This window comes from Moschus berezovskii, chromosome 27 (genome assembly GCF_049115385.1).
Source record: "Moschus berezovskii isolate FMDL1 chromosome 27, NW_MosBer_1.0, whole genome shotgun sequence".
Classification (NCBI taxonomy): domain Eukaryota; kingdom Metazoa; phylum Chordata; class Mammalia; order Artiodactyla; family Moschidae; genus Moschus; species Moschus berezovskii.
Genome location: NC_142486.1, coordinates 38,483,828 through 38,505,890, shown reverse-complemented (window position 1 = coordinate 38,505,890; position 22,063 = coordinate 38,483,828). Strand labels below are relative to the sequence as shown.

Below are 22,063 nucleotides of genomic sequence, written 5' to 3'. Positions count from 1 at the left end.
AGGGTCCTTCCAAAGTAAAGGTAGGTTGACTTTTAAATACAGAACATGAATGTTCTAATGCTGGAAACTGTCCCGTGGACAGTGGAGCTGTGCCTACCCTCGTGGATGACCAGCAAGAGCTGAGGAGGCTCTGCCATCTGCCCCACCAATCCTTTCCTAGCATCACTCCCGACCTCCACCAATTTTCAGTCCTTTCGTCAGCTCTTGGCCCAGCTGCTCCCAACAGGCTGAAGCCCTACTCTGTGACAACTCTGTTCTGACTCCAACTTGTTTTCAAGGTCTCAGCGCCCCTCCACCCTGTCTGTCCCATGGGAAGAGCAGAGTGGTCGGCTTGGACCCCCTGTGCTAAGGGTTCAGGCAGCCCAGCACAGCCCTTGGCCTCTGGGCATGTGTTCCAGCGTTCAGCTGGGGTCACCACTGGCTGCCGGGCCCTGAGGGTGGGCAAGGTCCCCCTTCCCATCTAGCCCCACACAAGATAAGGCAGGCCCTGCCCAGCCACAGGCAGCCAAGATCAGGGTCACAGACTCCATTTGATCTCGCCACAGGGGCCTCACCAGCAGCTCCCATTCTCAACAACAAGGAGCATTTTCATTACAAGCCAGATGTAAGCTGGCTTACAAGGCCACACGAGGCACTGGGGAGCCTGTCCTGCAGGGTCTGGAGCCAGACTACCATCACCAGGGGCCCCCAGGCCTTCTCCTCACTACAGAGGCCCCCGCCCTCCACTCCAGGGCACACACAGCCTCCACTAGTCACTAGCTCCCAAGAGCAAAAACTATTGGGGTGGGGATGGGGGGTGTGGAGGCAGAAGGCCAGACCGTGGCAGAAGGCCAGACCGTGCAGCAAGCAGAATCTTGGTTCCCCAGCCAGGGATCAAACCTATGCCCCCTGTAGTGAAAGCATGCAGTCTTAACCACTAGACTTCCAGGGAAGTCCTGCAATGGCTATTTTTAAAATTCCATTTCCCCTACTCTCTCTACCCTTTTTAATGGCAGTAAGTTCACTCAAGATGTTTCCCTAACAGTGACAGAAAACAAAATCTTTGTCCCAAGTTCAACTCTGCTAACTGTTGAAGCAGCAGGCCAGGAGGGTGAGGGTTGAGAGTGGGTCCTGTCCCTTGGATAAGGTGCTTCAAGCTCTCAGATCTACGATTCCATCTAGAACGGGAGAACGTGGAGTCCTGTTACAGGACAGAGAATGTCAGGGAACAGGCACTGGACTTGCCCAGCTCTCAGGCCTGGCAGAGGGCAGCTACCTCCAGCAGCAGACGGGATGTGAGAAGTGAGTCTGGGGGGGCAGGTGAGTGGGCCGTTGGTGACACTGATGTGGCTGGATCTGGGTAGACACTACGTGCCCAACAAGCTGGCCCAGAAGGAAGAAGCCATCCCTAAACTGGGTGGCGCCAGTCTCCATAGAACACGCAGGACAGAGCACAGGTGCCAGGACGACTGACAGACGCTATTTATTAAGGGAACAGAGCAGAGCAGCTCACACACCCGGGGAATGTGGAAAAATAACAGTATGTCTAGTAACTGGATGGCACATTCTGAAAGCCAGCGGTTTCAGGGCTGCCCCACCACTTCACTCATGATGACAGCAAACAAAGCCTCTTATTGTGCTACCCGGTCACGCGTGAGGCCACAGAGGGGAACCAATCAGAGGCATGACCACAACAGAAAGACGAAGTGGGGCAACCAAGGCCAGCCTGCATCCTGGGACATGGCCACCTGGGCCGGAGCAATGGCAGCCCTGGCACCTCTCCTGGGGAAACCCCCCGGCTTCCCGGCAGGCGGGGGAGGTTGGAAGGAAGGGTCTCAGGGAAGCATTCCCGCACCAGCCGTCCTTCCAACAGAACAGCCGTGGATCTGCGAGGGGAACCCCCACAGGCTACACCTGGCAAGTGTGGTGAGGTTGGGGGAAGGAAAGAGCAACCCTGGGAGGACAGGGACATGTAAAGCTGCAAGCAGCCGCAGTCATCAAGGCTTCCCCCAAAGGGGGCTGAAGGGTGTCCCCCAAGTCAACAGTCAGAGCCTTACAGGGGACCCCACTTGGAAACAGGTCCTTGCAGATGTAACGAGCTAAGATGAGGTCATTCTGGACTGAGTGTGCCCTAAATCCAATGACGGTGTCCTTACAAGACAGGAGCACACGTGGAGACACACAGAAGGGGCTGGGGAGGCAGTGGCAGAGCCCAGTGGCCACAAGCCCAAAGGCTCCCAGGAGCCAGGAGAGCGCGGGATGGACCCCACCCAAGCCTCCTGAAGGAGCTGCCCGCAGGCACCTTGACTTCAGACTCTGGCCCCTGACCTGAGAATTCCCGCTGCAGTGAAGTGTGCGTCCTTCATGGGCGCCCCGGACCCTGATCCACCTGCAGGGCCTGGCTTCCTGCTCATACTTGGCCCACGGGAACAGAGTCTGAAGACGCCAGGAGATGGGGGAGCTGACTCTGGGACTGAAATGATCCTGCAGCTCCCCGAATGATCAGGCCCAGGTCCCGGGCATGTCCTGGAGCCCTGGGGGTCTGCAGGGCGGCTGCTCCCCGCCGTGTGTGCGCTGGTGCTTGCGGAGGTCGGTGCCCCGGCGGAAGCCCCTGCCGCAGGCCGGGCAGGTGTGGGGCTTCTCGCCCGTGTGCGTCCTGCGGTGTGCGCTGAAGTGCGAGCTGTTGTTGAAGCGTTTCCCGCACAGCTGGCACTGGTAGGGCCGCTCGCCCGTGTGCGTCCTGCGGTGGATGACCAGGCTGGAGCTCTGGCTGAAGCGCTTGCCGCACTCGGTGCAGACGTAGGGCTTCTCGCCCGTGTGCACCCGCTGGTGCGTGCTGCAGTTGGACCGGTCGCCGAAGCGCTTCCCGCATACCTGACACTGGTAGGGCCGCTCGCCCGTGTGCGTGCGGTGGTGCTTGGTCAGATGCGACGTCTTGCGGAAGGCCTTGCCACACTCGGGGCACGTGTGTGGCTTCCGGACCCCGAGGGGCCCCGCTCTGTCCTGAGGCTGCTGGTCTCTGGTCTGGCCGGGCCCTGGATCCAGATCTGGGAGCACCTGGGCCCACCCTGTGCTCAGCGACGCATCCTCCCTGGCGTCCTCTCCATCCTCCAATTGCCTCCCACGCTCTGAGACAGAGAGAACACAGCGGCTGAGGGCTCCATGGGGAGGGGAAGAGGGACAGGGATGCTCAGAGAACGCGGGCAGGGGTGGGGCGGCCCATGTGACGTGGATGATGCAAAGCAGTGTCTTCAAGTCCCCTTTCCACACCTTGCTTGGGCACACATCACTCAGAGCTTGATTCCAGGAACTAAAATCTAGGGCAGACCCTCAGAAGCACACAGTGACTCATCAAGGCCTGTGAGGTGGGGCTGTGATGGTCCCATCCACACTTGAGGACGCGGAAGCCCACAACTCCACAGGGGAGGGACAGGCCCTCCGAGAAACATCCGCCCCCCTACCCCGACCTGGGCCCCTCCTGTCTCCACACTGGCTCATCAGGGAAGCCAAACATGGGCTCAAGCTCACGTTCACCTCGTCTGTACAACTGAGACATGACAGAACCACCGCCCTGGCCTTTGGGGAGAGCTTTTACAGAGAACTGAGTCTGGCAGCTCCTCAGACAGTCACACTGAGTGACCACGTGACTGTGAAATTCCACCCACAGTGCAGGCCCCGGAGAGTGAGCTAGCTCTGCTGGCCAGGCGACACTCGGCCCCTCATGTCTTCCTTGGGACCAGGCTCCCCGTTGCACCTGCATGCAGCACACTGTCCTGGCTGAACTGGTAGGACTCTCTCCTGCAACCCTGAGGGCGTGCCTCTCGAGCCCCTAAAGCCCCTGTCTTCCCTCGCCTTCCCTTCAGGTGGGGCTCAGTCTGTCTTTGCAAGCGAAGTTTCACACACACACCTGTGTCTTTTCGTGCCATCTGTGGCTGCTTTTGCACCAGGACGGCGGATTTGAGGCATCGATGGCAAGAAGACTGAACGGTCCCTAGAACCTGTTTACTTCTGGCCCTTTGTGGAAAAAGCTGCCAACACTTGCTTTCAGCCCTTGCGCTTGAAGCCCACAGACAGTCACCAAGGTCTCAGCCCAGGAGAAGGGAGATTTTCACCTGGGATGCCATCTCCTCGCAGACGCCTTACCTGAACTGGCTCCACCAGAGACCTCCCTTGGCCCCGAGGCTGCTGGCGCTGGGTCCCGCGGGCCTTCTGCTCTCCCCTGCAGGGTGGTCAGACAGGGCCCGAGAGCGGGCAGTCCTGCTCGTGGGGAAAGAGAAGAGAGGATGTGAGTGTGGCCGAGACGGAACACAGGACTGCAACAACCCCCTCCTCGTGAGGGCAAAGGGGCATACGGAGGACCTGCGGACAAGCTCAATGCCTCAGAAGACAGAGAGGGAGGTGCTCTGCTTCTGTGCAGACTGGCTGCTCGAAGAGGAGGAAATGAGTGAGGAAACAGGGCCCACGGCTCTCCCTGGCTCTGGGAGGGGAACCAGGTGCCCTGAGGTGTCAGGGTCTCACCATAACCAAGTAGAAAGAGCCAAGAGTTACAACACGCACAGGAGGCAGACACAGCAGAGGGCACAGAGAGGTGGGGCAGCAACACTGCACGCCCAGCAAGCCAGCATGCTCGGCAACGGACAAGTTTCATCTTTCCTTACTGTGTACACACTTAGCTTGGAAAGAGTGAGAATATAAATGAAAGTATGTGATCATCAATTTTCTGTGCTAACCTGGCCAGGCTACGGTGTCACTGTCTGGTTATATAACAGACTTTTATTCCCCCTGGCCACGTGGTTTGCAGGATCTTAGTTCCCCAACCAGGGATTGAATTTACACTCTTGGCAGTGAAAGTACAGACCCCTAACCACAGTGGCCACCAGAGAATTCCCTAAATACAAGTCTAGATGTTGCTGTGGAAATTATGTTGTAGATATAATTAACATCTACAATCAGATGACTATAAATAGAGCAGATTACCCTCCACACTGAGGGCGGGCCCCACCAAATCAGTTGAAGGCCTCAAGAGCAAAACTTGAGGTTTCCTGGAGAAGAAATTCTGCCTCCAGGCAGCAGCCTAGAAGTCCTGCCTGGGTTTCCAGCCAGCTGGCTTGCTGTACAAATTTCAGACTTGCCAGCCACCACAATCATGAGAGCCAATTCCTTAAAATAAATCTCTCCACACACACACATCCTAATAGTTCTTTCTCTCTGGAGAACTCGAACTGATACAAAGCAGGGTCTCAACTCCCTTAGAAAACATCTCAGGAAGAGAACAAGTGTCAAGAGCAGCAGGACAAGCTGAGAAGGGACAGCACGGGGTGAGGAGGAGAGGCCGTGGACGGCCAGGGCCTGGCCAAGAGAAGCCCTGCCCACAGGGGCCAAGGGGAGCACAGAGGCTGAACTGACACCAGACAACCGTGCTGTGGAGGAGGAAAAGAAGGCACCCAGGACAGCCCTGGGCATCTGCCTGAGACGGGGCAAGTACCACACTGCCCTCAGTGCAGGCGGGGCATCAACAGGACACCTGGTGACCCTGGAAGTGCAGGCTGCATGCAGCTGCTGCTTAGCAGACTCGCCAGGGAACAACCCCGACTCACTCAGCCATCCCTGGGCACAAGGCCCACAAGTTCCTACTGTTAACATCCTCCCCAGGGATTCTTCAGGCCACTAAAGTTTGAGAACTGCTGGAGCGGCTCCTAAAGGTGGGGGGAGCCAGGGAAAGTGCTGAACAAGGAGGAGGCCAGGGGCCTCGGGTCCTGGAGACCAACACACACCCTCAGCAAGCCCAAAGGAAGCGGTACCCTCCCAGAGACTCGCGCACTCTGGGACACAGCGCGGCGTCTGACAGCACCTCCCCACAGCACCTGCATCCTCCAGCAGCACGTCACAGCTGTGGTCCTGCTGAGCCAAGTCCAGGCAGCCCCATTCCTCCTGGGACAGGTACACTGCCACGTCCTCCAAGGTCACCGGCACCTGCGGGAACGCAGCTTGCTGAGCCAATGCCCCTGCTCCTGCAGGCGGGGCCAGCCTGGTGGGCTCACCCATCCCCTCCTCTCATGTGATGACGGAAGGTCCTGCTTCCCCCGCCTTCTTCCCTTCCCACCCTCTCCCTCCCCACACGCTGTCATCCAACCCCTCCTCCGAAGCTCAGCTCAGGCGCGGCTGGACCCTGCTCTTCAGGACACTGTCACCACTGAGCTCCATGCCAGTGCTGCAGGGCCAGGGACCACGAACAAATGTGCTGCGGGGAGCAGCTGCATCTGCTGAGATCTCACCCACCGGAGCCGACACTTTTCGGGTTCACAAGCCAGCCCCGGGACCCAAATGGGGTGACCTGGGGACTTTAGATGCCTCTAGGCCAGTGGTACCCAAGTCTAGCACCAGAGTTACCTGGGAGCACAATTAACACCCAAGCCAACAATATCCAGAAGAGGCAAATGCACAGAGGCAGAAAGACTGGTGGCTGCCAGGGGGCTAAGGGAAAGGAAATGGGGAGGACTGCTAACGGGTGGAGGGTATTTTGGGGAGGTGATTAAAACGTTCTAAAATTTGATTGTGTAAATATACTAAACACTGTATACTTTAAATGGGTGAACTGCATGGTATATGAATTATACCTCAACAGAAAGATTAGGATTCCAGGCCAGGTCTGGGGGAAAATTGTCTAATTCTACCCTGATTCTAGATTTTAACATACAGCTGGGTTTGAAACGGTTGCCTGAGCTTACCACTGGGACCACAGAATCCTCCAGCACACACCTGACACTCAGGTGGCATCTGAGATCAGGTAAGACTTCCCAGGGGGTGAAGGTCCACCTCAGAAACCCACAGACCTGACCGCTTGAGACAAGTGTGCCTGTAACAAGGGCGTGGGATGCGTGGGGATGCTGCAGAGTGGGAAGTTGCTCACCTGGGACCAGGCTGAAAGGAAGGATGTGGCCAGGGCTGCTGTCTCCTGATGTCGTGAAGCTGCGGGGCCTGGGGAAAGAGTACAATCACCCACCCGTGGCCACAGCAATGAAGGCGGGACAGGTCCAGCTATCCCTCATGGACACTCACCTGCAGGGTACCCGCGCACCCCACAGGCATGCAGGTCTGAGCAGCCACACTCCTTCCCCTTTCCCTTCCTGGGTTCAGGGCTCTGCTTTCCTTGAGAGGGGCAGCTACTCACCCCTCTTTGGCCAGAGCGAGGGGCCTGCTCTTGTCCTGTGGCTCAGCTGGGCTCGGGGCGGCTGGCTGGAGTGCTGAGCCCCTTCCCCCAGGGACAGCTCCACTGGCTGGGCTTCCACCTGGTGCTTTGTGAACCACTCCCCTGTCCCATGGGACAGAGCGTCGTCAGGGAGCAACTCTGGATCCTACAACAGACAGAGATCTGCCCGCCAGCTCCCAGAAGGCCGGGGGTGCCCACAGGTGCCCCACCCCTTATCGTGGGCACCCTGGTCCCAGGCTCTGCCTCACCACCGGGCCGCCTTGTTCAGTCTGACAGCCTCTGCAACCATCCACGTGCCGCCCTTCAGCCAGCCCCCAGGGAGAAGGCCAGTGACCAGGGAGGAGGTCAGGCTTCCAAGCTGGGGAAGAGGAGGCCTGCTCCACTCCTGAAACCCTGCATCTTGCTCCATCACACCGTATCACACTCTCACCCTTCCTCCCTTCCAAGAGTGTTCCCAAAAGGACTGAGCCAGGAAGCCCCGAATCAGCTTTTGTCTTGGAAGTCTGAGTTACTGTACTTGTTCCACTTCTAAAGGTCATCTCCAGGCCCTCTGGAACCATCTACCTCCTAATTCCAGGAAAGGTGAATCAGACGAACTTGGGTCTGAGTGCACTGACCTCCGTAACTGTACCAAGGACAAGAGACGTCTCTGGGAAACTGTGAAACCAGTGCCAGGGGCCCTGTCCCAGGCTTAACATCTCACAGCTCTGTCACCCAGGAGTGACAGTGCACAGTGGCTGCGGAAAGCCCGTGGCAGGGACCCCAAGTGCCCAGGCTGGCAGGGGTCTGAGAAGGGCTCCTGATTCCTGCTAACCATCTCAAGGCAGGATTTGCTTACTGCATTCGACTCACCTTGTGGTCAGGGTTTTTTGTTTTTTATTTTGGTGGTGCTGCTCTCTATCGACAGATACAAAAGAACAGCAGTGTGCAGCCAATGGCACTGCCTCGGGAAGAAAGGTGACCTGCAGAGTTTGCCAAGTATCTAGTCAGAAGATACTAGTCTGACCCAAGCAGAAAAGATTTGTAAGAGATTCCCCTCTACTCCCCAGATTTGCGGAGGAGGAGGAGAGTGCTCCAGAGTGGTGCTCTCTGGAGTGTTCCATGGTGATGGAAGTGTCCCATATCTGTGCTGTCCTTGTCCAACAAGTAGCACTTGGCCACATGTGACGGCTGAGCCTCTGGAAGGTGGTAAAGTACGATCTACGAATTTATTTTACATTTTATTTAATTATAATTAAAAGGAAAACCACACATGGCAGCTACTGTATTGAATGGTACAGCTCTGGAGAGACTGGGGCTCCAACCAGGGCACCCATCAGCACCTGGTCTTTCTTCCCAGGGCTCCTCCCTCTTTGGGAATCTTTTCAACTCTCAAGGTCCAGTCTCAGAGGGTCTCCAGCCTCCTTCCCATCAAAACCTCTGTATGTTGGGATGCTGTTAAGGAACCAAACTATACAGCTCAGAAAGGGAGACTGGGGCTATAGCAGTTAAACAATAGATGCACACACACTATCCAAGGCTGGAAAACTCTGCAGCTACCTTCTTCAGTGTCAGCCCAGAGCCCACGGAACCTACAAATGCAGACCTCAGGAGCAGGGCCCCGATTCCTCACCTCAGGGCCCAAATGCCCCCCACCTCACCCGCGGCCTCTGCTTCCTGGGCTCCCGCTGCAGCCCTTCCACGAGGACCACGGCCTCCTCACCACTCTCTGGCTGCTGCTCCCGCACCCGGGCCTGGATTTCCCCCGGCAGCACCGTCAGGAACTGCTCCAGCACCAGCAGCTCCAGGATCTGCTCCTTGGTGCGCAGCTCGGGCCGCAGCCAGCGGCAGCAGAGCTCCCAGAGGCGGCTCAGGGCCTCCCGCGGTCCCGCCGCCTCCTGGTAGCAGAACAGCCGGAAGAGCTGGCGGAAGGTCTCAGGGCTGGGGTCTTCCGCCTCCAGGGACGGCCCCTCTTCCCAGCAGTAGTCATCTTCCACCTTCACGACGAGGATATCACCCTCATCCTGCTCCAGCGGGGCCAGAGGCTGGGGGCCGGGAGAAGTCGCCATTGCTCCTGGCAGCCTTTGCCCTTTCTCCGGCCTGGGGATAACGCCTGTCTCTCCCTGCACCTCTGGCCAGACACTGCGAAAGATGTTTTCAGGGCTCTGTGGAGAGACAGTAAACTCATATGGGGTGCAGCACAGGGGCTGGATAAGCGTCTGCACCCATAAGCCCCTGCTCTGGCCCCAGGGCCAACTCTCCCTTATTGGCAAAAGAAACAGTTAAAGTAGATCAACCTGTCTTCACTGCTAACCCCGTAATTCCCAGAATTTCTTAATCTTTGGGCCTCAGTTTCTCAAGTGAAAGAGGAGGTTGCTGAGAGAACTAAAGATGTTTTAAAAGGGTTTGCTTTAGCACAGAGCCTGGAACGCGGTCAAAATTTGAGAGACGCTGTTTTCCTTTTCAGTTTGCCATTTTTGGACGCGGTCCCTTGAAATTATAAAGAGAATCTAGGACCTCTCTGCCCAGGGCTTAGATTCTAACCCAACCTGAACCCGGATTTCGGGTTCCACGAGCCCCACCACAGCCTCTCTCCCTCCAGTGTCTTGACAGGGTCAGGACTCCCTGGCCGACCTGCTTTCCCGTCTCGCCCCTTCAGCAAGACAGACAGCTAGGATCGAGGCCGAACACAAACCACGCTCCCTCAAACTCCGCGGACAGAAGCTCCAGCGGAGACCCTGCGTCCCCACTCACCGAAAGCGCTGCGACTCGTGGGGAGCTCGTGGCGAGCCGGTGCTGCGGGGTGGAACCGGAGCGAGACAGTGGGTACGGAGGTCTAAGCGGTCCAGAAACGAGGACCAGTATCTGCATCTCAGACCCGGACGCTCGGAAGCGACCATTGGCTGAGCCGCGCGTTGAGCTGGAGAGCAAGGCCGCGAGGGACGCCCACGGGAAGCATTCTGGGTAACGTAGTCCTCGCACGTTTAAGCCGCTGTTGAATGCGAAAAGGGCCTTGGTGGGCGGGCCAACGGGAGGTATCTTCGGTAACGCAGCCCTTTCACTATTGGCTGAACCGACTTTCAAGCAAAGAAACGAACTATGGAGTGACTCTACTCTGCGAGGTGTGACCCGCTCAGTTCAGAGAAGCCTGGCGGGCTGCTGTCCACGGGGTCGCAGAGTCGGACACGACTGAACTTAACCGAGGCTCCGCGGGATGCACTGTGGGTAACGTAGTCCTCCCTCGGCTAAGCCACGCCCTTGGTTAGAAAGGAGGCGCTGTGGGCTTCCCTGGCCGTTCCGCAGGTCAAGAATCCGCCTGCACTGCGGGGGACCCGGGGTTCCTGGGTCCACTGGAGAGGGATAGGTTACCCACTCCAGTAGGCACTGTAGGCGACACTAGCCCTGCACCTTCAGTGCGCATGTGTGAGTGCTACAGAGGCTACCCAGCTACTCGGCCATTCTCCCAGCTTCCGTTCTACCACTCCCGGCCCCCCGCCACTGGCCTGAGAACGTTCCAAGACGGAGGGGGCCCCGGAAATTTACTGTTTTACATACATACTGCTATGTATGTGCCAGGCTCTGTTCTAAACGCTTTGTAATTATTAAATCGGCTCCTCTTTGACACAAAGGAGGTTTTATTATCCCTGTTTTATAAGCTCAGTAAACAGGTGCAGGGCTTCCCTGGTGGCTCAGATGGTAAAGAACGTGCTGCAATGCAAGGGACCTGGGTTCGATCCCTGGGTCCGATCCCTGGGTCGGGAAGATCCCCTGGAGGAGGAAATGGGAACCCACTCCAATATTCTTGCCTGGGAAGTCCCACGGACAGAGGAGCCTGGAGGGCTACAGTCCATGGGGTCGCCAAAGAGTTGGACACAACTCAGCCAACTTAGCAACTAAACAGCAATAAAACAGGTGCAGAGGTTCAATGACCTGCCCAAAGACACACACAACCAGTAGGTGCAGAGCTGGGATGAGGCTGGAACTCTGGTATCTTAGTTCAACTCCAATTTTAGAGGCTGGAAGATGAAGACTGACAAAATTACTTGTTTGGTGCATCTTGGTTATCAACTGCTTATTTCATTTGTTAATTTGATCAACAAATATGTATTTGTTGGGCTCTGCTCTGACCCAAGCAGGCACCATGAACAGGAGGTGAACTGGACAGTCAGTCCTTGGTGTCCCTGAGGAGCTTGGAGGAGGGACGTGTAGGCAGGTAGGGAGCTCTGAGCAGGTAGAGGATCATGGTGAGGCTTGTGTGCCTGGCAGTGAGTAGTAAGAGCTCCATAAAATCACTGACTAACCACCAGACGACTCTGAGTCCTTCAGCACTGGCATCCCAGGCCTAGCACCTCCCACTGGCTTCCTTCTTCCCATCCACGTCTCAGTTCACTCTCCATTCTCACTCACATTCCACTTCCCCCCCTACAGCCAACATCCATTTCTTCTTGTGAGCACACAGGCAGAACAAAAGACGCTGGGCTGCCCACCCCCTGACTTCTGGGGACCACCCCTGCGTAGTGGGAGGCATCTTTAAGGGAAGACACCAGATTTCAGGGCAGCCTTGTGGTAGGGCTTCAAGCAAGGCAGGCCCACATGTGTTTCGTTTTCCCCTTACAGTCTTGGGCTGCTGGTCAGGAAAGCCAGGCTCTTGGAGGGAACCAGAACCACGGTGTGGGATGGTCCAGAACACTAGCACTCAGGCTGAGCACAAGCAGCCTGCCATTCTGTCAGCCTCAGTGGGGAGCGGAAAGGGGAAATGTGAACAAGTCACAGAGGTATGTAGCGGGGGAGGAAGAAGAAACAAAAGGGAAAAGGAGCAAAAGAAAAGAGACATGCTGGGCTCTGTATGGAGGGGCAGTCAGGGGTGGGGACACCACCATGCTCAAAGTTGCCCCACACCTGCCAGTTTCTAACGGCCTCCTGCTTGGCTGCGGGGCCCTGGCCTTGTGTCTGGTATCATCTCCTCGGGGCCAGATACACACAAGTCAGCAAAGTCCACGTGGTGACCACGGCCTGACTGACAGTCCTCCTCTCTGGGCAGTTTTCAGTGACTGCAGCCAACGGAGTTTTAAAGGATACATTTCTACTTTGCCCAGGGTTTCCTTCTTAAATCTATATTGAGGGGGACACACATTCACTCCATAACCAATGCACACTAGTATGAATTTGGACCTACACCGACACACACCCAAACCAGTGCTTCAGATCCTGGCTCTAACCACTTAGTAACTGGGTAAGCCTTACCTTTTATCACATCTGTAAAATGGGGATTGTCACAGCTCCAGCTTCTGAGAGCTGACAGATGGGCTTTGATGAGTCAGAGCTAGTAAAGGCCCTCTGATGATGTCTAGCATGTAACAGATGCTCCACAAACACCAGCTCACAACCTGCAACCATACTGGCATAAAGCCTGCAGGCCTCCAGATTTGTGGATCTCAGATGTCTGGGGCTGTGGTGTTCCTGTAAGAGGTTCACAATTCATTAAAGTGCCAAGCACGGTGTAGAATATGAAGGAAAAGTATTTATTGCTGTACATGTATTTATAATCACGTATAACTATTTATACTTATAAATGTTGCTTGTTTTTGTAGCATTTACAAAACAGTTTGACTTAAAATGGGAGCCACAGGACTTCTCTTGTGGTGCAGTGGCTAAGACTCTGCCCTCCCAATGCAGGGGGCCTGGGTGCAAATCCTGGTGGGGGAACTAGATCCCACATGCCACACCTAGCACGACCCTGCACAGCCAAATAAATAAATATTAAAAATAAATAAATAAAATGGCAGCCTCACACTCGTGGAAGCAGGCCAACAACTGAGAGATACACACATGTCCTTCTCTGAAGACAGACGGGAAGATCGTCTTCAGACGGATGGCACACAATCCATAATCACATCACAATCCATAATCACATACTGGGCATTGGTTCAGCTCACACTTACTCTTACGACTTAATTATGGCTGGGAAGAGGTGGTCTATGATCCAGCACTCTGTAAGTCTCAGTCACCTGTGGTAGCAATTTCCCAAAGCCCAAATAACTAAGGACCAACAATTCAGTACAAGTCAAACAGTTTAGCTAATACTACTGAATCATCTCAGAGTCATCAGAAAACTACAGTTTATAAAACTTGATATGTGATGGGTGTTTTTTTATGGGCTTTCCTGGTAGCTCAGATGGTAAAGAATCTGCATGCAATGCAGGAGACCCCAGTTTGATTCCTGGGTCAGGAAGATCCGCTGGAGAAGGGATAGGCTACCCACTCCAGGATTCTTGGGCTTCCCTGGTGGCTCAAACAGTAAAGAATCCACCTGCAATGCGGGAGACCTGGGGTCAATCCCTGGGCTGGGAGGATCCCCTGAAGAAGGGAACAGCTACCCACTTCAGTATTCTGGTCTGTAGAATTCCATGGACATAGGAGCCTGGCAGGCTACAGTCCATAATTCAACTAAACTATATCATATAGTCATCAGAGAACCACAGTTTTCCAAAACTGATATGTAATTGGTGTTTTGTTATACTTTTTCTAAGGCCTTTGCAAGCTAACAATAAAAGCTAACGTTTTTTAAGTACCTCCTAAGTCCATGGAGCTCATGTTTTTACTTACTTAAATCATCACAATGACAATCATGTAAACATCATTGTGACCCACATTTTAGTTAAATAAACTGAGGCTCAGAGAGGTGCAGAGCCCTGCCTAAGGCCACACAGCTAGGAAAGTGTAAGAGCCAAGACAAACTCGGGCAAGCATGCTTCAGACTCTGCTCCTGAGAATACTCTCGTAAAGGTAAACTTGAATGCCACCCAGGTAATTGAAGCTTTGACTCAGAGTAAATATGCAAGCTGTTTCTTGGAAGACTCTAGTCCTGTCCCAAGATTCTCCTTTGAGCTGCCCAAGCAGAGCCCCTCTAGTTTTCTCAACACACTAAATAGATCTACTTGGCATATACTAATGGTAGAGGCTCAGTAACTATTTGCTGAGAAATCAAGTAAGTGGGTGGAATTTGTTCTTTAGACGCTGAACTCTTGCCCAACCTTATCACAAACTTGATTCCAGGACTTCCCTGATGGTCCAGTGGTTAAGAATTTGCCTGCCAATGCAGGGGACACAGGTTCACTACTTGGTCTGCTAAGATTCCACATGCCATGAGGTTACTAAGCCTGTGGGCTGCAACTACTAAACCCACATGCCTGGAGCTGGTGCTCCGTAACAGAAGCCACTGTGATGAGAATCCCTTGAGCTGCAATAAAGAGTAACCCTTGCTCGCCCCAACTAGAGAAAGCCTGTGCCCAGCAACAAAGACCCAGCACAGCCAAAAATAAATAATAAATTAAAAAAACAAAACAAAACTTAATTCTGACAATAATATAAATGGGGGTTAATGGTATCTATTACCTAGAGGATACTTACTATAATAGAAGATACCATTTACACCTCAAACCACCCAGCATTTGAAACCATCTGTCTTTTCCCTGAAGTCACCAAGTTAAACGAGAAGCAGGTGAGTGACAACAGGTGTGCAAAGCATGAAGGATGCGAAGGATGCGGCATCACAGGGAAAGGCTGGAGTCTGGAGGAAGGAAGGGGCTCAAGGACCACCAGGCGTGTTTGGAAATCCTCACCCGTGGAGATGTAAAGTCAAGTACGGAAAGTCTCTTGTCAAGACTGGCTCAGCTGTGGCTCAGGACAGGGTGATGATTCGTATGCTTCTCTTGGGAAAAACAGTGTTAGAGTCTGCTGGGCTGCCATAACAGAGTACCAGAGACAGGGGGCTTAATCAACAGACATTTATATCTCACAGTTCTGGAGGCGGGAAGTCCAAGATTAAGGTGCCAACAAATTCGGTTCCTGGTGAAGACTCTCTTCCTAGCTCATGGATGGTGCCTCCTCTGTGCCTTCACTTGGTGGGAAGAAACACTCATCTCTCTGTGCCCTCACTTGGTGAGAAGAAACGGTGCTGTCTCTCTTCTTTTCATATTAATTACCTCCTATAGACCCTGTCTCCAGATACAGTCATGTTAGGGCTTCAGTGTGAGTTCTGGGGGTCACAGTTCAGTCCATAACACACAGAAACCACAAATACCACCAGTCCCTGGAATGGCAAAAGTCCCCCTCAGACTATCACCCACTCCAGGCCTGGGGTCACCTGCTGAAATACTCACAAGGGTCAGAGAGGAAGGTAAAAATGGGTTTTTGATCCAGATACTAAACAGTCTGGAATATTCTTGCTTTCCACAAAGACACGTGCTCTCTCCCATTTTTCTTTAAACACGTGTCCCTCTTGGTCTGTCTTCTGTATTACTGTGTGTGAGAGTGACTTGAGTGTGGAGAATTTCTCTCTACAAGAAACGTAACAGTGCCATGTGACAGATGGAGCAGATACAAGGCCACAGGAAACAGTGGGAGACGCAGGCCCAACACTGCCTGCCAATTTGGTCACTTCCCAGAATCTAAATATGTGGATTTTTAGGTGAAAACTCCCAAGTTTAAATGAAGACTCAAAATGGGATTAAATCCTGTGTGAGATAAACCAAACCCACTAACACATTTCTGGGCTGTTTCTGGCACAAAAATGTATAGGTAGACTTCATTTTATTGCACTTTATTGTGCTTTGCACATATTATGTTTTTTACAAATTGAAGGTTTGTGGAAGCCCTGTATTGTCAGATGATGGTAGCATTTTTTAGCAATATTTTTCTAAATTAAGATATGTACATTTTTTAGACATACGCTATTGCATACTTAATAGACTACAATATAATATAAACCTGACTTTTATATGCACTGGAAAACCAAAAATTTATGTGACTCACCTTATGGTGATAGCCTGTTTGCGGTGGTCTGGAACCAAACTGGCAGTATCTCCGAGGTATGCCTGTGTGTGTTAGTCGCTCAGTCATGTCCAACTCTGCAATCCCATGGACTGTAGCAAGCCAGCCAGGTTCCTCTGATAATAGAATTCTCTAGGCAAGAATACTGGAATGGGCAGCCACATTCCCTTCTCCAGGGGCTCTTTCTGACCCAGGGATTGAACCTGTGTCTCCTGCATTGCAGGCAGATTCCCTGCCATCTGAGCCACAAGTAAGTCTATACACAGACAAAAAAATGATGCAGGTGATGATACTGCTTTGCAGAAAAACACACCAGGGGGAAGGGAAAGAGCAATGAAGTTGCTCTTTCAGGTAGAAAATATTCAGACAAAGGACCACTCATTCATCTGGCCTCCATTTCAGGAAGGGAAGCCAGCACCTCCTTGGCTTCAGTATTTTCTCCAAAGGCTTTCTTAAAAGGGCAGGAGGCCAGAGCTAGGGAAGAGAAATAGAGGTAAAATGTCCAGCTTCCCTCCAAGAATCTGCTGCGGGCTGAAGCCAACCACAAACAGGAAAGCCAGTCTGTGAGAGAGACAGACAGAGAGCCACAGCTGAGGAATGGAGCTTCTTAAGCCACTTCTAAGAAAAGAAATTATTGATGCCACTTGTTAGGGACCACTGCTGTTACCAAGTCCAAGCTTGTACTGCTCGTCACACAACTGGCCAATAAATTGAGACGAATTGTTGGGGCAAGAACAGCAACTTGATTCGAAAAGCCAGCAGACTAAGAAGATGGCAGACTGTGTCCCGAACAACCACCTTGTCTTAGTTAGAATTGAGGCTTCTTTTATACTAAAAGGGGAGGGTGTAAAATCAAACATTTCCTGGTTCTGGTCAGCCTCCGGAGTGGATGTGTTAATTTCTTGCTGTCTTTCACACGTGGGTCTGGTAAGGATATTTCTAGTGAGCTAAACAAAGGTGCCTGTGTGTTTAGTCCTCAGTCATGTCCAACTCTCTGTGACCCCAGGGACTGTAGCCAGCCAGGCTCCTCTGTCCATGAGATTTTTCGGGCAAGAATACTAGAGTGAGTTGCCATTTCCTCCTCCAGGGGAATCTTCCTGACCCAGGGATTGAACCAGCCTCTCTTGCATCTCCTGCATTGACGTGGGGATTCTTTTACCACTGAGTCGCCTGGGAAGCCCTAAACAAAAGTATCTGAGCTTAATGCTCCTTACTTGGAAGGCAGCATTCCCAGAGATGGGCTGTTATGGATAATTTAAGCTTATAGGCAACATCCCTTTAGACTGCAATAGACTACAAAGGTTCTTCCCTATTACACTGCAATGGAGAGAGATATGAAGTTCAACTCCTAATACAAGGAAAGGTGGGAACCTACAGCCAAGGTGTAGGGCTGAGGACTGAGGTGGGGGGGTGGTAGTGGATGGAAAATTAGTAAAAGGAAATGTAAGGGGTAAGAAGGGTTTCTTGCTGAAGGAGGGTCATGGTGAGGAGACATCACCTGGAGGATGCTGAATGATAAGGAACCCCATTCAGTTGGGGGAGGCGGGTGGTTCTGGCTAAAGTGGCCACAAGCAAACAATGCAGAAATAAACACAGAAGCCCAGAAATCAGGGCCTAGCAGAGAAGAGTTCAGAGGAGCCCAAGTAGAGTTTGGTCAAGAAGAGACCCTTTGCCACCTGGTCCAGAGTAACCCACCTCCCTATCCCTGACAGAGAAGGCTGCTTTGGAGAAAAAAGTGACCTTTGGAGAAAGTGGCCTCTGGAGACTCTCCTTTCCTAAGGCCGAAGTTGTTCACGCTAGGCCTCTGAAAGAGATGCCAAGTGCCTTTGCCTACCCTCTGCCGGGGAGACAACGGCCTCCAGAGTTAAGACCCACCCTCCTCAAGACCCCAACAACTTCCAACCTCGCCTGCTGCTTCTCCCCAATAGAATAATCAGTTCAGTTCAGTCGCTCAGTCGTGTCCGACTCTCCGCGACCCCATGAATCACAGCACGCCAGGCCTCCCTGTCCATCACCAACTCCCGGAGTTCACTTAAACCCACGTCCACAGAGTCGGTGATGCCATCCAGCCATCTCATTCTCCGTCGTCCCCTTCTCCTCCCGCCCCCAAGAATAATAATGGCCACCAATTTCTGAGCGCCGGGCAATACCCATTCCTACTCTTTTTGTTCCTAAGTTACTAACGCCAAAGGTGCTGTATCTCTATTTTATACGTTAATAATAATAACCCTGAAGCTCCACGAGTTTTTATAGAGCCCGGGGAGGATAATATGGTTGTGAAGTGACAGCAATGAGACTGGAACACAAATTTTTGATTCCAGAACTCCAGTTCATAAGTCCCGGGCTAAGCCACTGGAGCCCGAAATAACAACGCTGACAACCTGAGGCCTGACTCGTCTGCCACCCTTGACTCTGACTGAATTCGCTCTGAGGCGCGGCCTGGACCTCACCGGCAAGAGAGACCAGCAAGAGGAGGCACTCCAGGTTCGACTCCCGCCTCTGCCCTAACGGCTGCGACCGCGCGGAACTCACCTCCTCGCCCGGGAAAGAGCCGCAGCGCACAACTAAGGGAGGCAGTACCTCGCGACACAGCGAAGGACAGCGCGCCCAGTGCAGCAACTCAGACGCAAACCGAATCCACAACCGCAGTCTCCCGCGTCCTTCCCAAAGCCTCGCGAGAGGCTGGTGCCCGCGGGAAGCGGAAGTCGCGGACGCCGGCATCGGGGAGACAACTAGACTACATTTCCCAGAGTGCGCCGCGCGGCGCCCTTCGGGCAGATGCCGAGAGGGCTACCTGCGGGCGGGCGCGGGGTCGTGTTGCTTTAAGGGTCTTTTCCTGGAGATGACCCGGTGAGGGGCGGGCGAGAAGGGACATCAGCCTCTGGGCGTCACATGGTCGTTGCCGGTCCCGTGCGTGCTCCTATTCTCCGGTTCCACATCTGTGAATGAAGAAGTGAGGTGAAGTCGCTCAGTCGTGTCCGACTCTTTGCGACCCCGTGGACTGTAGCCTACCAGGCTCCTCTGTCCATGGGATTTCCAGGCAGTAGTACTGGAGTGGATTGCCATTTCCTTCTCCAGGGGATCTTCCCAACCCAGGGATCGAACCCGGGTCTCCCGCATTGTAGACAGACGCTTTACCATCTGAGCCACCAGACATTAATTCGTTCAAAATCCTTTCTTCCGTTCATACATATATTTTTTAAAGCCGCCAGTTGAGCGATCCCATCCGCCAGCTCTGCTAGGCCCTGGGGTTTCGGCGATGATGAGCAAGTGCTTTCTTTCATAAAACTTGCATTCTACCAAGAAAAAGGTATACACTGGACAAATAATTGCCCAAATAATTGTTTAGTCACCTCTTTGGTAAATGCTGCCAAAGCAGTAGAGGAGAGGGGACCTGACCGTCTTAGGGTGAATGTGTCAGAGGGAAGGTAGCTTAGAGTTAGCTTGGGGATTTGGGGGGGAAAGGGTCCACACAGAAGGAACTGCAAGTGTGAAGATCCTGAGGCCTGAGAGATCGGGGTGCATTTGCAGGACAGAAAGGAGACCAGTGTGGTCCCGGTGCAGGGGGCCAACCTTGGGAGACAAGGCTGGAGAGGTGGGACCGAGCAGGGGTCTCTGGAAGGCTCCCAGGAGGATTGAACGTTTTATCCCAAGAGCCAGGAGAAAGGAGTAATTTGGGCTTTTAAGCAGGATAGTGTCCTGGTAGGAGAGGAAGCGTGGTGGAATACAGAGGGGAGCAGTGAGACCAGCTGGAAGCTCCTGGGTCTGAAAGTGAAAATGTTAGTCATTCCGTTCTGTCCAGCTCTTTTGGACCCACTATGGACTGTAGCCTTTATTATGTATCAGGCATTTTATTGCATATTTAAATCACAAGGTTACCTACCCCAGGTGTTACTATCCTCATTTTACTAATGTGTTATTCTTGTCTTCTCCCTCTTTCACCCCAGCCCAGTCACTCCCAGGGCCCTGTGGACTCTGCTTCAGGAATCTGGATCAGATCCCTCCCTGTGTGACTACCACTATCACCAGTATTACTTCAACTTCAGCCCTCAGGGCTTCCCTCATAGTTCAGATGGTAAAGAATCTGTCTCCAATGCTGGTGACCTGGGTTCGATCCCTGGGTCGGGAAGATCCCCTGGAGAAGGGAATGGCTACCTACTCAGTATTCTTGCCTGGAGAATCCCATGGACAGAGGAGCCTGGTGGGCTACAGTCCATGCGGTTGCAAAAGAGTCAGACGTGACTTAGGGACTAAACAACAGCAAAGTTGTTAGTTGATACAATGACTTCGTCATTATGACATGAACCTGATTAGCATGCAGCACAATGGGAACCCCCCCCATATCTATAAAATGGAACAAAATATTCGGGTAAATGGCCCCTTATGGGACCTAGGCATCTGTGAGCAGGCTTGTCTTCACATACCCTGGGAGAGTATGTTGGGGGTACTGTCCCTGTTTCCTGCAGGAGGAAATGGAATCTAGGATGTCAGGTGACTTGCTAAAGTCCTAAAGTCCTTCAGTTAAAAAAGGGCAGAGCTGGACGTGTCATCCACACTTGCTGAGCCTGGGGAATCCCAAGATGTGTCAGCTGAAGCCCCACTCCCACCCTGCCGTCACCCAGCTGATACAGGTCAGGAAATGCAGAAGAAATCTGTGTACAGTCATTACTGGGTCCACAACTGAGTCTATGCCAGGCATGCACTGCAGCATCTCTGTGGGCGTGGCAGGAGCTTCCAAAACTGGAGGGAAGGTCGTCAGTAGAGAACAGGACCACTGTCCCTGTGAAACGGAGCTGGACCTTATGGTCCTTACCCTCCATGTCCTCTGCCTGCCTTCTGTCCTTGGAAAACTTTAGTCAAAAAACAAGTTTAATCAGAGTAATGAGAAATGCAGAAACAAAGGGAAATGGTCAAAGGAGACCAAATAATAATGATGTAGTCGTTAAGCATAGTCAAGGACCTGTAGTTCTTTCTCAAGAGCTATAGATAATATTCTGAGCCACATCCTGTGAGCTGTCTCATAGATACTGAAACAGGTGGAGAAGTTAACTACGTGATGACCAAACTGCACCCACCACAGAAGCTGCCACAATTCTGAAAACTGGCCTCAAAGAAATGGGAACAAATGGACCCTGAAACTGAAGATTAACTGTACCTAAAACAACCAAGATGACGCTGGTCAGACCACCAGTGACCAATTTGAAGATGAATATCATAGCTGACTGCTGTTTCTTCATGTTCTCCATCTATCTATAAAAGCTCATGTCCCACTGCAGGCCAGTGGGTGGGGTGGGGTGGGGAGAGTCAGCCTTTGGACAGACATCTGTCCTCCCCCAACCCCAGTTACTGGCATCTGAAATAAAGCACACTTTCCTTTCCTTCAGCCTGGCGGTATTGGCTTTTGAGCGGTGAGCAGCCGGACGCACCTCTTCTTTTGGTAACACTTGGAATACCTACCCCCCGCCCAAGAAAGATTGCCCTGGTGATGAGGAGTGCTCAGACCAGCAGCTGGGACGTCACTGATGCTCCCCAGGGTCACTTTCTGGATGCTTGCCGCCTGCCTGTGCCCTGGGGGAGCTCAGGTGTACTGTAAGGGCTTCTGTGAAGTCCATTTCCTTTCCAGGGATCCCGAGAGCCCTGGCAAGTGCTCACACATCCTGTGGGCACAGCCTCTTCCCTGGACCGGTGGTCTGTGCTATCCCGTCAACTCAGAACTGTTTCTCCTAGGTGGCAGCCACATTCCCTGAGTCACTTTGTTTTATCTGCACAGCAGCACTGTAGTGTGGGGATAGTATCATCCCCATTTTGTAGATGAGGAAACTGAGGCCACCAAAGGAAGCAACTCGCTCCAGGTCACATCTTATGACGCCTGTGCGGGAGGGAGGCATTGCGACCGAGGGCAGCGCCTGATCTGGACCTTGACCCTGTTTCTGGGCAGAATAGGGGGCGGGTTGTCCAAGACAGGCCTCCCAGGTCTTCAAGACTCCTGAGGGCCTGGGGTCTCACACTGTTACTTTAGAAAGAACCATACTTTTATTGGAGGGTAACTCAAATAAGTCATTT

General features: G+C 53.0%; 1 protein-coding gene across 8 annotated transcripts; it reads right to left on the bottom strand.

Annotated features, from left to right (window-relative positions):
• Positions 1-1,437: 1,437 nt before the first annotated feature.
• On the bottom strand, positions 1,438-18,760 carry ZNF500 (zinc finger protein 500). 8 transcript variants are annotated; one of them, XM_088833313.1, is made up of 10 exons: positions 18,533-18,657; positions 15,983-16,256; positions 12,413-12,628; positions 9,923-10,160; positions 8,830-9,333; positions 7,151-7,334; positions 6,890-6,957; positions 5,844-5,952; positions 4,123-4,236; positions 1,438-3,107 (listed from the first exon to the last, which is right to left on the bottom strand). In XM_088833313.1, exons 4-10 carry the CDS (start codon positions 10,037-10,039, stop codon positions 2,482-2,484), a joined length of 1,722 nt encoding a protein of 573 aa, XP_088689439.1. In that variant the 5' UTR covers positions 10,040-10,160; positions 12,413-12,628; positions 15,983-16,256; positions 18,533-18,657; the 3' UTR covers positions 1,438-2,481. The 8 variants fall into 8 exon arrangements, with proteins under 8 accessions (XP_088689439.1, XP_088689438.1, XP_088689440.1 ...); XM_088833312.1 differs by having other exon boundaries at positions 15,983-16,561; positions 18,533-18,656; XM_088833314.1 differs by having other exon boundaries at positions 9,923-9,964; positions 15,983-16,561; positions 18,533-18,656.
• Positions 18,761-22,063: the final 3,303 nt, after the last annotated feature.